Source organism: Panthera pardus, unplaced genomic scaffold, assembly GCF_024362965.1.
Source record: "Panthera pardus isolate Hobbes unplaced genomic scaffold, ASM2436296v1 HiC_scaffold_6, whole genome shotgun sequence".
In the NCBI taxonomy this organism is placed as follows: domain Eukaryota; kingdom Metazoa; phylum Chordata; class Mammalia; order Carnivora; family Felidae; genus Panthera; species Panthera pardus.
This window is the reverse complement of record NW_026526991.1, coordinates 80,681,438-80,695,120: the sequence shown is the minus strand read 5'-3', so window position 1 is coordinate 80,695,120 and position 13,683 is coordinate 80,681,438. Positions and strand designations below refer to the sequence as shown.

Genomic DNA, 13,683 nt, shown 5'->3' with positions numbered 1-13,683 from the left:
GACTGTGAGATCGAGCCCTGCTTTGGGCTCTGCGTTGACAGCATGGCGCCTGCTTGGAGTTCTTTCTCTCCCTCTCTCTCTCGCTGCTCCTCCCCTGCATGCACTCCCTCTCTCCGTCTCTCTCTGTCTCTCTCTCTCTCTCTCTCTCTCTCAAAATAAATAAAATAAACATTATGGAAAGAAAATTCTCAGCATCAGCCTGATCACCATCTGCTTATGGAATTTCTCTTCCAAGTATCACTGGAAGTTCTGTCTCCAAATGAGCGAGGATTCTTCTAACAGCCACCAATCCTGTTACGGAAGCATAACAGGCATCTACGATAATCATAGCTTCCCCGAAAAGAAAATACAAGTCAGGACCATTTTCTTGTGCTCATTTTAGATGGGAAAACCTTGCAAAATTGGATTCATCTCTGAGACATCTCATTGCATGAAGTCCTGTTTAATCAAAACCAAGGCTCTTGGCATTTTTGACTTTTCACAGTGACTACCCAGCTAATTGGTATGAATGAGGAGAACAAGCTTAGTCTTCTGAGCTTCATAATAAGGATTAGTTATCATACTTGGGTGCGTCAATCATACACCCAGGATGCTTTTATGTTTGTTACACCAATGGAATCATCCGACTGATTTTCTCTGTAGTTGGAATGCATAATTACGCATGTTATTGATCTTTTGCCACATGAATTTTATGAAATCCCTGTATGTTTGCTCTTCTTTTAAAGCCAAAGAAACTGACCTTCAGCAATTTTGGGAATCTGAGAAAGAAGAAACAGGAAGATGGGGAAGAATATGTTTGTCCAATGGAATTGGGACAGGCATCAGGAAGTACATGCAAGAAAGGATTCAAACCTGGTTTGGACATGCGCCTGTATGATGAAGATGAGTTAGACCGGTTAGAGCAGGTAAATGCAACACTGTATACGAAAGTTCCTCCAGCATTGAAACACTAAATGGAAACTTCGTGCACTATGTCTACTAATCAGTTTTTCCTCAAACACCATAAAATAAAGATAATGATAAGGTAATAGTCAACAACTTCCAGATTGCTTACTATGTTTCAGGCACTCTCCTGAGCACATAACATATATTAACTTTCATGGTGACCCTAAAACCTACAGAGCATGGTTATCCTCATTCTAGAGAGAAGGAAACCGAGGCACAGATGCAGTAACTTACCCAAGATAGAAGAGCTGCTAGAAGAACTGGGATTCCAACTTGCCAGGCCAGCTCCAAAGCCTGAGCTATTCACCTATGTTATATCGTCTCTGTATTAAGGAAATCTGTGTGTTAAATCAAGTCAGAAATACACAGCTGTTAGCCTTTTCAGTATGAAGTCATGGATTTGAATACTACCCTTTCAACACCAATCCTTTGGTGTCATTGTCAACATCAGAGCATTGCGCTATATGTGGTAGTCTTGTTTCATCTAGTATTTAATGTCTGGTTACAGTAACGAAAGGAGGTTTCATCAGAAGTGTTCTGTTGTGGGGCACCTGGGTGGCTCGGTCGGTGAAGCATCTGACTCTTGATTTCTTTCTTTCTTCCTTTGTTTTTTAGTATTTATTTATTTTTAGGAGAGCACAAGCAGGGGAGGGGCAGAGAGAGGGAGGGGGACAGAGGATCTGAAGTGGGCTCTGAGCTGACAAGCTGACAGCAGCGGCCCAATATGGGGCTCGAACTCACGAACCGCAAGATCATGACCTGAGCTGAGGTCAGACACTCAACTGACTGAGGCACCCAGTTGCCCCTGACTCTTGATTTCTGCTCGGGTCATGATCTCACAGTTGGTAGGATTGAGCCCCACATCGGGCTTTGCGCTGGGGGCATGGGGCCTGATTAGAATTCTCTCTCTCTCTCTCTCTCTCTCTCTCTCTCTCTCTCTCTCTCTCTCTTTCTCTTTCTCTTTCTCTCTCTCTTTCTCTCTCTCTCTTTCTCTCTTTCTCTCTCTGCCCCTCCCCCTTCTCCCTCCCTCCTTCTCTCTGTCCCCCTTGTCCTCCCTCCCTCTCTCTTCTCTCAAAATAAATAAACATTTTTAAAAAAGAGAGAAGTGTTCTGTTGCACCCATCCCATTCAGTGTCACTCACGTTATTCTTAGACTTTTGCTCATTTGCTGTGCTTTCTTTGAAATTGTGCAAATGAGGAGGTCATGTTATGGTATGTTCTTTGCAGATGGAAGATTCAGAAGGGACAGTGAGACAGATAGGTGCGTTCTCTGAAGGCATCAACAATCTAACGGTAAGTCTATAAAACGAGTTTAAAATGTTAATTCTCCAAGATATGTTTAAAAATAACCCCAAAGGGGGCGCCTGGGTGGCTCAGTCCGTTAAGCGGCCGACTTCGGCTCAGGTCATGATCTCGCGGTCCGTGAGTTCGAGCCCCGCGTCGGGCTCTGTGCTGACAGCTCAGAGCCTGGAGTCTGTTTTGGATTCTGTGTCTCCCTCTCTCTCTGACCCTCCCCCATTCATGTTCTGTCTCTCTCTGTCTCAAAAATTAAATAAATGTTAAAAAAAAAAAAAAAATTAAAAAAAATAATAACCCCAAAGGACTACATGTTTCATGGAGGATGTGTAGTTTTGAGCTCATGGCTCCCAGTGTGTGTGACCCTCATCTCCTTGTTTCCCAGCACATGTTAAAGGAGGACGACATGTTCAGAGACTTCGCCGCCCGTTCCCCCAGTGCCAGCATCACCGACGAGGACTCCAACGTTTAAACCACGGCCCTCAAATGAGCATCAGGATCCCCTCGCCTTTTCTCCACCTTCCTTCTCAAACACTCACAGAACACATTACAAGCAGCAGATTGTTTACTGTCTATTATTCCAGCTTCTCATGTGGAAGTGGAAACCGAAAGCGGGGGGTATGTGCCCGTTCTGAAGACGCCATGAAAAAGGAGACACTGGTGAATGAAACGATAATCGTTTTTCTTCTATTTAATGTACAAATCTGTGATATATTATATTTAAAGTATTGCATTTAATATGAGTGTTTTACCGTCGTGTTGCCATTCCCCTTCACGGTATGCAGGATGTGGGAAGCAGGAAGCAGTCTGTGAATGACTCTGTCACGTCTGCGTCCGTCCGTGTGACAGCACCACAGCCATCAAAGCAGAGCATCGTCTGCTTTCAAAATCAATAGGTGGAATTTCTTTAAGCATTCAGTGTGCCCGCTAAGTGCCAGCCACACCTCCACTTGCCTCCCGTGGTCCTTTTTTATATATTTTTTAAAATATGTGTACATATTTAGTACATAGAAAATAGAACTTTTATCTTGTGACATAAGGCAGATGGTGAAAAGTAAACACAGCGATCAGAATTTTCATGGACCAGCTGGTTTCATGGAAAGGTTGGGATGATCTTTCCTTCTCCACAACTGAATTGTAATGCTGTTGATCATTCCAACCAAATTAGTATATCTGAAATACCCCTCCCTTGATGATACATCACAAAAAGAGTTAAGAAGTTCAACCTTAATCTTGGATCCTTTTACCTCCAAAGGAAGAACTCAAGAGACATTTAAATACTCTTAACTTGAATGCATTCAGGAGTTCCCCCAAAATGTAGACATAGAAATGATTTCTGAAGAAACCAAAACAAAACAAAAACCTTTACAGTATTAAAGCTTCTTATTTTCCTCTTTGCTAAATAGTTCATTACATCAAAACACTAACAGTCTACCTTATGTTATTAAACGTGTATTTCTCAGGCTATCAATGAATGAGATTTTTTTTTAAGAAGCTGAGTATTTGGACATTTTGTCCCAGGGTTCCATAATTCTGAGGCTACAACATGAGTTTTATAATGGCTGTATTGCGATATGAAAATGTAGTTCATGATTGTTGATCGCACAGGCCCCAAATATCATTTATCAAGAAATAGCTGTGTTTATCACTTTTTAAGGGGTATTAGAAAAATTATTCTATGTTTTGTTCACTACTACATCACTTCTCCTAATAGCCAACCTGGGAAAGACAGGTTTTCACAAACTGGCACAGGGGGAGCAGTTCCATATACGCCAGTGGACGTGCTTATAAATTCTGTTTGAATGTCGGTGGTGTGATCTCGCAAGCTATTATTAGCAGGTTATCACGCTTTTCAACAAGGGCCTGTCAAACTAAATTGCTGTTTATTCATTACTAAAATGATTTGATGCTAATAATAATCTTTTGCTCCCCACTAGTCGTTTGGTAACTGTATTGGACTCCTTACATATTAGTGTTTTATTTTAATGCAAACATCTGTCACCATTTGAAAAACAGTTTCTTATCCAAACCTGGTTAACACAATACCAGGAGACTGTTATAGATGCCAAATATTCTTTATTCAGGACAGTGTAACATAACTGATGATATGTGATAAAGTTCAGATTTTTTTGACGATATATATTTTATTTACAAAATGTTGTACACTGCTGGTATTACCATATGAAAAGAAATAAAGTCAATTGATGATTGCCTCATTTTTGTTGTCTGTGACTTTATTTTCCTTTGTTCAGAATACCCACGGGGCTTTATTTCTGGTATAGAGAACAGTGACACAAATGCTTTATAATTCACAAACTCCCATATGTTTATTGAGGTGAGGCTTATAGCATGTATCAACAGGTAGAAATTTGAGGACTCAGAGGAATTTCTGTATGAAAGGAAACAGGCTGCTGGGCTGGGGGGGGTGAGGAATCATGGCAGAGGGGTTATCGGAAAAGCAAAGGGAAAGGACTCACCAGCAAAGTTGAAGACATTAGTTGTATGGAAGGAGGTGTATGGTTCTTTAAAAAACTGAATGCTATTTTTAATTTAAGTAAAATCTGAAAAGTGGAAACCTGTCTTGGAAGAGATTGCCAAATATTAAAAGTTGAGTGACTAGAACTAGAGAGGAACAGATGTTTTTGGTGAAGGTTGGTTATCTCTCACTTAAAAAGCCAGCAGGAATCTGTATGAATACAACACGCCTCATTGGCAAACAGGGAGACCTAACGTGTTTGCTTAGTTGTGTGTAGATACGCTTAGCTACCCCACATAAATGTGGAGTCAGAAAACTGGGCCCACGTTAACAGCTGTGACTTCGTTGTAAGATTTTGAATCTGGAAAAGAAGTCACTCTGAATGAGGATCACACGTGTGACCTTCGGAAGCAGTCTTGATGGGTTGCAGAGAACATGGGGCAAAAACCATCACAACAGTTGGCTCTGAAAGACGGCACAGAGGTTTTCAGCGTCAGTGAGGTTGTCAGCGAGGCGATAGTCCATGCGGCTGAGAAACTGAAGGACTATCTTGGATTTGAAGATCCTCTGAGCAACCTGTGCCCAGCTTCAAACACTCTGAATGAGATCTTCTTAATCCACTTTGTCACCTTCTGCCAAGAAAAGGGAGTTGATGAGTGGCTCACCACCACCAAGATGTCCAAGCACCAAGCCGTACTGTTTGGGGCAGACTGGATTTGGACCTTCTGGGGATCCGATAAGCAAATAAGGCTGCAGCTGGCAGTGCAGACCCTGCAGATGTCTACTCTTCCTCCTGTGGTTTCTAAGCCTTGCGACTTCTCACATCCAGAATCCGGGCCAGAGGAGCCTTCCAGGAAGAGAAGTAGATTTGATAAGCTGGAAGATTTCTGTAACTTGATAGGAGAGGATTGCCTGGGCCTGTTTATCATCTTTGGTGTGCCAGGAAAGCCCAAAGACATCAGAGGAGTTGTCCTGGACAGTGTCAAAAGTGAGACAGTGAGGGGCCATCTGCCAGGAGCAAAGGCCGTGGCGCAATTTGTCCGGGAAACTGAAGACTGTGTCTCCATCAGAGAGCTGCTTGGAAACTGTCTGAGTAAGAAAGATGGGCTGAGAGAGGTAGGCAAGGTTTATATTAGCATCCTCTGAACTGGATGTGCACAATCAGACTGGCCTGTAAGGCAAAAAGAAAAAATATTCTAATAGGCAAGCTCACACACTTGCATCATCCCAGCATGGGATATGTTTTTTTTGTTGTTGTTTTTTTTTTTTTACACCCACCCTCCATTGAATGAAAATGATCACCTGGGTCAAAAAATATAATGTCATGACTACGGAGAGGGAAAAACCCTGCCTGCATTGCAGGGAAAAGTTAAAATTTCCTTTATTCAATTATAAAAATGGGAGGAGGGGATAATAAAGTCACCCTTAAAGTTTGATTTGCTTAAAAAATGCGTCTTTGTTTATTATAATAAGTCTAGAACTTGAAAGTGTAAAATATATTTTTACTGCTGCGGGTGGAAGGTGGCTGGGGTGAGGTGGTGCCATGCAGTCTCATGGACTACAGAACAGGTTTAATTACATTTACAATACCAGTTTCATTCCAGGACTTCTAGGCAAAACCTCATTCCCCTTTCTTCCCCTAAGCTCTGCCTTTGCTCCCAGCTCATCCCCAGCTGCTCTCTCTGTGCACAGAGGATCTTGGTGGGATTCACTTTAGGACTCACTTGAGTGTCAGCTTTTTCTAGGATTTAAACACAGTGACCCCTATAGCAATCCCTTGTAATGATGATTAACATTTGTTTAGTATTTGTAGTAAGTAAAGTGTATTCACTTATAAAAACCATCTTTGCTTAAAAGCCTGGGTAGAATTCTAGTACTTTAAGGGGGGAAAACTAACAGAAGCAAAAAAAATGCTTAAAAGTGAAAATGAAAGATTCACTCACATGACTGGTAAATGATTATATGTTAGGCCCTGTCCTGCACCTTTCCAATCCAGTAGTAAAAAGAACAAAGTCCCTACTCTTGGGCAGTCTCTCTTTTAATGGTGGAAGACTATCCATAAACAAATATATGTGTATATACTTAAAATGCAGCTTAAAAAAGTATATCAGGTGTTATGTGAAAATAAAGCGTGGATAAAGGGATCGAGGGTGAGGACGTGCTACTTTATATAGGGTGGGTAAGGGAGACCTCTGAGAAGGGGGTAATTGACCAGAGGTCTCAATGAAGAGGGAAAGCATCAGAGCAGATAAATCGGGGAAAGAATGTTCTAGGCTTAGAGAGCTGTAAAGGTAAAGGGCTGAAACAGGAGTGGAGTTGATGTGATTGAAGCACATACTTGTAAGGACTTGATTTTATTCTGAGTGATAAAGGGAGAGAAATGCCTCGATCTGCTTTACAATTCAAAACCCTCACTTGATTGCTGGCTGGAGACTAGATTGTGGGGAGGAAAGAGTGAAAGCAGAGCCCAGGGAGCAGCTAGGAAGCTATTATAATAAGAGGGAAAAGGATCAAAGTGGTACAGGAGGAGGGGTGAAAAGGTCAGATCTGGGAATAGTTGAAGGTAAAGCTTACAGCGTTTGTTGATGATTGGATGAAGAATATGAAATGCATCACAATTAGAATGCTGTCTTTCCAAATTTCTTAAATATTACGGATGTATGCAAAGGAAGAAATAAAGCCATGCACTTTGTGCCTGGAAGGTTAGAATATCCAATTAATGTTTCCTTGGCATATAGTGACCCCTATCTGTAGCAATGCTGTGTAGAGTAAGCTATCAAGAAAGTAGTATAGTAAAAACAACCTTCAGCTTGAAATCAGATGTAGGTTTGAGTTGAATTATCTAAAGAGCAGAGTCTGGTGACTTAACTCTTCGTTTTCTTATTTGTAAATGGGACTTAGTTCAACTAATACAAAGGAGACAATGCTTGTGACGACATTTTCTATACTAAATTGTAAGCTGATGAAAATGTCGAAGACTCTAATAATACAAATTATAAGTATTCATGTTCTAAACAGCTGGAAGATATAAGTCAAAGGCTTACCATGTCTTTTTTAAAATTTTTACTTATTTACTTTTAAGTTTATTTACTTTGAGACAGAGATAGTGGGGGAGGGGCCGAGAGAGAGGGGACAGAGAGAATTCCAAGCAGGCTCTGCACTGTTAATGCAGAGCCTGACATGGGGCTCGAACCCATGAACCGTGAGATCATAAGTGAAACTTTCCCTGATTTAAGATAGTACATTTTTTAAAAAATGTGTATTTTGCTGTAAAAAGGGACAGAAGTATACAAAGTTAAGGCTTCAGGAATCTCACCTCCTCTTTCCACATCTATTCCCTCCAGTTTGCTGTTACTTTACAGAACATGTACTGCATATTAAAAATATTTTACACAAATGGAATTATATGATCCATAACCTGCATTTTTTAAAACAACTATATACTTTGGACAATACTCCATGCTAATCAATTTATACCCAGTCAGTCCTCTTTAAGGCTGACATCAGTGATTTTCAATCCTGCCTATATATTAGATTCACTTGGGAAACTTAAAAGCAAAACCAAAAACCCAATGCATTTCAGAGTGAGGGCCTAGACAAGTTTTCTTAAATGTCTTGAGTTAATTATAATGTGCAGTCAGGATTAGGTTTCCACGTGTGCAAGTAGCACTCTGTGTTGTATGTATATACCTTAAAATATTTAAGCAATATTATTTTGATGGATACTTAGATTTCAAAGTCCATTCACATACCTGGATATTGTCTATTAACCATGCTTGTAAGTAAACATCTCCGTTCACTCACTTTTTAGAAAGATGATGGTTTTGACCAAAAGCTCTCTGACAGAAAGTCATCGGATTAATGTATGGTTTAAATATAATAACCCATTATCAAAAACCTTAATATTTAAAATTATTCTACATGGGACTGGCTGCATAATTTGTGGAGCCCCGTATGAACTGAAAATGTGTGGCCCTTTGTTTTAAAATTGTCAATAATTTCAGGGCACGTGGGTGGCTCAGTCTGTTAAGCATCCGGCTTCGGCCCAGGTCATGATCTCACAGTTCGTGAGTTTCAGCCCCATATCGGGATCTCTGCCATCAGCACAGACCCTGCTTCAAATCTTCTCCCCCACCCCCCTCTACCCCTTCCCTGCTCACTCAAAAATAATTTAAAAAATTTAAATTGTCAATAACTTCAAGACAGGGATAGCAGAACTCTAAGCCAAACACGGGGTTCCTCTAAGTGTGAGTTGCATGCCCATGACTCCATTTGTCTTCTGCAATATGTTGAATTATTTGGTCATGAAAGCCGAAGATTTTTATCATAAGTGAGTGCACTTTTAAGAATTTTTCCAACTGAAAAATTATGTAATTCTTAGTGACTCCTATGTACATGCTTTATTCTTTTTTTTTTTTTTTTAAGTTTATTTATTTATTTTGAGAGAGAGAAAGAGAGGAAGAGAATCCCAAGCAGGTTCTGCACTGTCAGTGTGGAACCAGACGGGGGGCTCAAACACAAACCGGTGAGATCATGACCTGAGCCAGTCAAGAGTCAGATGCTTTACCCACTGAGCCACCCAGGCACCCCTACATGCTTTATTCTTTACACTGCATTGAAACATTATTATTGCCTGTTGACAGCATTACAAATGAGACAACTCTTAATATAGAATGAACCTTATTGTCCTTGATGCTTAGGAAAACAATCACTATTTCTCTAGCTCCTCTAACTCTGGTCATGTCTGTCCACTAATGTCTTACAGAGACAGTACAACAAAAAGGAAACACAGGAAGGCAGAGTGAGGACCTAAGACTCAACTTCTTGCTCAGAAATTGAGAAATCTCTGAATATAAACTAATTCCATAAGGGTTCATACTTCTTTTGTCCCTAAATTTGTATGGGATAGGTCTTGCACTTCATCCTACTGAAACATACATACTGGAGAGAGCAAAAATGGCTGCTGTATTGACCCAGGAAGCTGTATTGCTGTATTGACTTGAGGAAGATATTACTGTTCCCATTTTCCACGAAACTGAAGCTCACACATGTTAGGTAGATTTTCCCCAGATCACAATGAAACAGAGCCTGGATTCCAGCCTGTTATCTATCTGACTAAAAGGCCATGCTTTGAATCTTAAAAAGAGGAGAGGGTAGAACACCAAGTGAAGACAGAAAGAGACTGGAGTCCTGTGTCTACAAGCCAAGGACTGCCAGGAAACCATCAGAAGCGAGGAGGGAGGCATAAACATATTCTCTTTCAGAATCTCCAGAAGGAACTGTTAAACCTTATTTAAAAATTTTTAAAAAATACTTATTTTTGAGAGAGAGACACAATGTGAGCAGGTGAGGGGGAGACAGAGTGGAAGACACAGAGTCCCAGGCAGGCTCCAAGCTCTGAGCTGTCAGCACAGAGCCGGATGTGGGGCTGGAACACACGAACCGTGAAATCATGACCTGAGCCAAAGTCAGGCGCTTAAGGTGCTTAACCGACTGAACCACCCAGGTGCCCCAGAGCTTTCGATGTATTAACTTGATTAGGATCAACCCAGCCACGTAAAAAGAAAGTCAAGTTTTAAACTCAAGTAGTCTGGCTCAAGAGCCTATCCATTTAACTACTATCAGATACTGCCTCGCCCTTAGAGTATATCATTTGCACCAGCTCAAGGCTTCTTTAAACCAAGACAGAGTGTGGATAAGCAGCAACTTCAAAGGAGCAGGGCCCTAACATAAGCTGCCAGACTCCTGGGCTATCTGAAATCCCACCCAGACCACATTTGCCCTCTGTAAGCCACATTTCCCTCGTCTCTTACGCTCCTCTTTGGACTGACCGCTTCGATTCCTTTTTCAACCTTGTTGTTTTCATTACTTTTTCCTATTTGGGGGCTACCTTCTTGCACATTTAACTCCAGCTCTGACTTTGCAGGCCCACGTGTTTTCTGTTTCTTCCCCCTGGGGGCGGGGCAAGCCGAAGCGAACCTGCGCGGTAGCGGCCGCACACCCTCCCCTTAACGCCAGGCTGCGCTTGTCCCATCCGGCTTGCCGTCGTGTCAGCCATGGCGGCCGCCACACTCCCCGCGTGGCTGGCCCTGCAGCCAGCGGCCAGGACCCTGCGTGCCTTCTGCACCGCCGTGTCTCCGGCCACCCGCTCTGCGATACCAAGCCCGCGTGAGTGTCTGTTGCGTCGCCTCCGGGCTTTGGGGGAGAGAGGGCGGCATACCGAATCCATGATGGCCACCGCGGTGGCAGAGGCCCTGCCGCCTGGGGGAAAGCCGGTACGTCCTCTGCTAGCCTGCCGCTGGTCCTCCCAGTAGGAAAGCCGCAGGTGTGGGTCTGACCTCTGCGCCCGTGTCGCCGGGTTCCTAGTCGCCGATTTCTGCTTCTGGGTGCTCTGGGCGTGGCGAGCTTGCTCCCTCCCTCCCCCGTCACCTGCGCGCTTCCTGGTGCTCCCTTGCGCGGCCTTTGGCACGGGGTCACTCCAGTTACTAGTGCTCGGTGATGTTTGTTGGGCAGTGTTGAACCACGGATTTTCCCGAACGTTAAGAGAAGCATACAGTTGTCCCTGAACAAACTGCGGCTCTGAATTCCAGCCTTAGCTATGCCACCAAATGGGATGGCCTTCATTCAACAGCCATTATTGAGATAACCTTCATTCAAGATACCGTTCTTGCCTTGGAGGAGTCTGTGGAAAAGACAGATTTGTTAACGGAATCATACTGTGAAGTATGAGGTGTTGTAATGGAAGCATGAATAGAGTAACAGGGGTTTTGAGGATGAGCTCACAAGAGTCACGGAAAGCTTAGGAAGGAGGCATGTCCTGTACTATCCATGATACCTTCTAAAACATCTCTCATTTTCGTATAACCAACAGTTTAGTCTAGGCCACCATCTCTCACTTTTACAGTAGTTTCTTTACTGCTCCCTGTTTCTGCCCTTGTTCTCCTACATTGAATTCTCACAGCAATCAGAGTGAAGTATTCAAAAAGAATCTTAGCTTGCCACTCCCTTGTTCAAAATCAGGAAAAGGTTTCTCATTGCTTAAGATGTGATAAATTCCTTAACTTGTCAGAGTGGCTCCGTAGTCTTAATACATGGCTCTCTTATTAGATTTTTTTATTCCTTCTGTACTGTGTGCTAGGTAGTGTTACACAGGGTTATAGCAAGGTCTCTCACCTAATGAAGTTTACATTCTTTTAGGAAATCCAACTATAAACAAAACAATGTCAGTACAATGTCAGGTGGTGATTAGTGCTATGAAGAAAAATAAAGCAGGGTATTGAGAACGATGGATTGGAGGAGTACTGGTTATAGAGTAGGAAAAGATTGGGTAGTCAGGAAAGACCTCCCCGGAGAAGTGACGTTTGAGCAGAACCGGTGGTGGTGTGTATGTGTTTGTGTGTGGAGGGAACTGCAACTGCAAGGGACCAGGAGTGAAAAGGAGCTTAGGGGTGTGATCAAGGAACAGAAAGAAAGTCAACTTGGAGGTGAGTGAACTCAGGAGACTGGTAAGTAATGATCTGATCCCCCAAAGGCTTTTAGGCATTTGGCTTGGATTTTATTATAAGTTTGGTATTATACTGGAAGGTTTTGAACACAGAAGTGATACAATGTAATTTATCTTTTAAAAGATCACTGACTGCGGTATGGAGACCCAACTTTAGGGGGAAAAGAATGGAATCCAGGAGAGATCAGTTTGGAAGCTATTGCAGTAGTCCAAATGAAATGATGGTGAGTTAGATTGAGGTGATAGCAGAGAAGGCGGTGTGGTTGAATGTGGGATATATTTTGAAGGTATAGCTAAGAGGACTTACTGATGGATTTGGTATTTGATGAGGCATGAGGAAAAGTCTTAGGAAGCATGTTAGATTTTTGTCCTGAGCAATTGGATGAATGGAGATATCATTTACAGGGATTGGGAAGACTGGAATAAGAAATCAAGAGCTCTGTCAATGATGTGTTATAGTTGAGGTGCCTATTGAATATTTCCAGCCTCTTTTCTCAGTGCATTTTCTGTTCTCTTCTTAAATTTCAACGATACTGAACTTTTTAATACTGATTTTCCATTTCCCCTTTCTTCATAGGATACTTTCTCTCACTTGCCTGTTCCCAGGGTTACCTCCTGCTCATCCTTAAGGTTTTAGCTTAAAGTCCAGTTCTTCAGGGAGATTTCCCCCAACTAATTGACTGAGTTTGGTCCCCTGCTATTTGTTGTCATTAATATTTATGACTTTATTGAAATTACTTGATAAATAGTTATCTTATTTGACAACCTCTACATTCGGTGAGAGCAGGGTCTGTGTTTCTCTTGCTCATTGCTGCTTTCTCAGTTTCTGGTACACAATATCACTGAAATGATTTTTGAATGAATAAATGAATTACTATCACAGAATGAATAAGAATTTGTCCGATGAAGGGGTGCCTGGGTGGCTCAACTAAGCATCCGACTTCAGTTCAGGTCATGATCTCACAGTTCACAGGTTTGAGTCCCATGTCAGGCTCTGCTGACAGCTCAGAGCCTGGAACCTGCTTCAGATTCTGTGTCTCCCTCTCTCTCTACCCCTCCCCTGCTCATACTCTGTCTCTCTCTCTAAAAAATAAATAAACATTTTTTTAAAAAATTAAAAAAAAAAAAAGGATTTGTCAGCTGAAGACAGAAACCAGGCAGAGGGAAAGGAGGCACATTCCAGGTAGAGAAAACATTAGGTTTGGAGAAAGTCCAAAGGGTCTGGTACTAGAAGTTCAGTGTAACTGTGGGACCTTGTGAAGGGAGATGAAGTTAGAGACAGAAGTGGTTCAGAGTGTGAAGAGTCTTGTGTGCTGTGCTATTGTCACCCTGACTCTTCGATCCTTAGTTTTCTTGGCTGTAAATGACCTCTAAATAAGGATAATAATAGTACTTAACAGTTATTGTGAACAATAAGATTAAATGAGATAAGAGTGAAAAGTATGTAGCATAGTGTGTGGCA

The 13,683-nt window shown here is 42.0% G+C and overlaps 3 protein-coding genes across 14 annotated transcripts in view; all 3 read left to right on the top strand.

Moving 5' to 3' along the window:
• The window catches only part of PPFIBP1 (PPFIA binding protein 1), a 173,184-nt gene extending 168,727 nt beyond the window's left edge, over positions 1-4,457 (top strand). For all 9 annotated transcript variants that reach the window (XM_019452310.2, XM_019452309.2, XM_019452307.2 and 6 more), the window contains 3 exons: positions 726-905; positions 2,173-2,238; positions 2,627-4,457. In XM_019452310.2, the coding sequence (XP_019307855.2) occupies positions 726-905; positions 2,173-2,238; positions 2,627-2,713 (333 nt within the window). In that variant the 3' untranslated portion in view covers positions 2,714-4,457. The remainder of the gene's footprint in view (positions 1-725; positions 906-2,172; positions 2,239-2,626) is intronic.
• A 224-nt stretch (positions 4,458-4,681) lies between these two features.
• Positions 4,682-6,703, top strand: REP15 (RAB15 effector protein). Its single transcript, XM_019452322.2, has one exon. The coding sequence runs from the start codon at positions 5,153-5,155 to the stop codon at positions 5,861-5,863; it is 711 nt and encodes a 236-aa protein (XP_019307867.1). The 5' UTR covers positions 4,682-5,152; the 3' UTR covers positions 5,864-6,703.
• A 4,018-nt stretch (positions 6,704-10,721) lies between these two features.
• MRPS35 (mitochondrial ribosomal protein S35) overlaps positions 10,722-13,683 on the top strand; it is a 47,382-nt gene continuing 44,420 nt past the window's right edge. For 2 of the 4 annotated variants that reach the window (XM_019452318.2, XM_053895313.1), the window contains exon 1: positions 10,722-10,885. In XM_019452318.2, coding sequence (XP_019307863.1) covers positions 10,774-10,885 — 112 coding nt within the window. In that variant the 5' untranslated portion in view covers positions 10,722-10,773. Of the gene's footprint in view, positions 10,886-12,345; positions 12,446-13,683 lie in introns of all 4 variants that reach the window. The other 2 variants (XM_019452319.2, XM_019452317.2) reach the window with 2 other exon arrangements.

Bases quoted from the DNA above. Each gene is read 5' to 3' on its own strand.
- REP15 (XM_019452322.2), top strand. From the start codon at position 5,153: ATGGGGCAAAAACCATCACAACAGTTGGCTCTGAAAGACGGCACAGAG.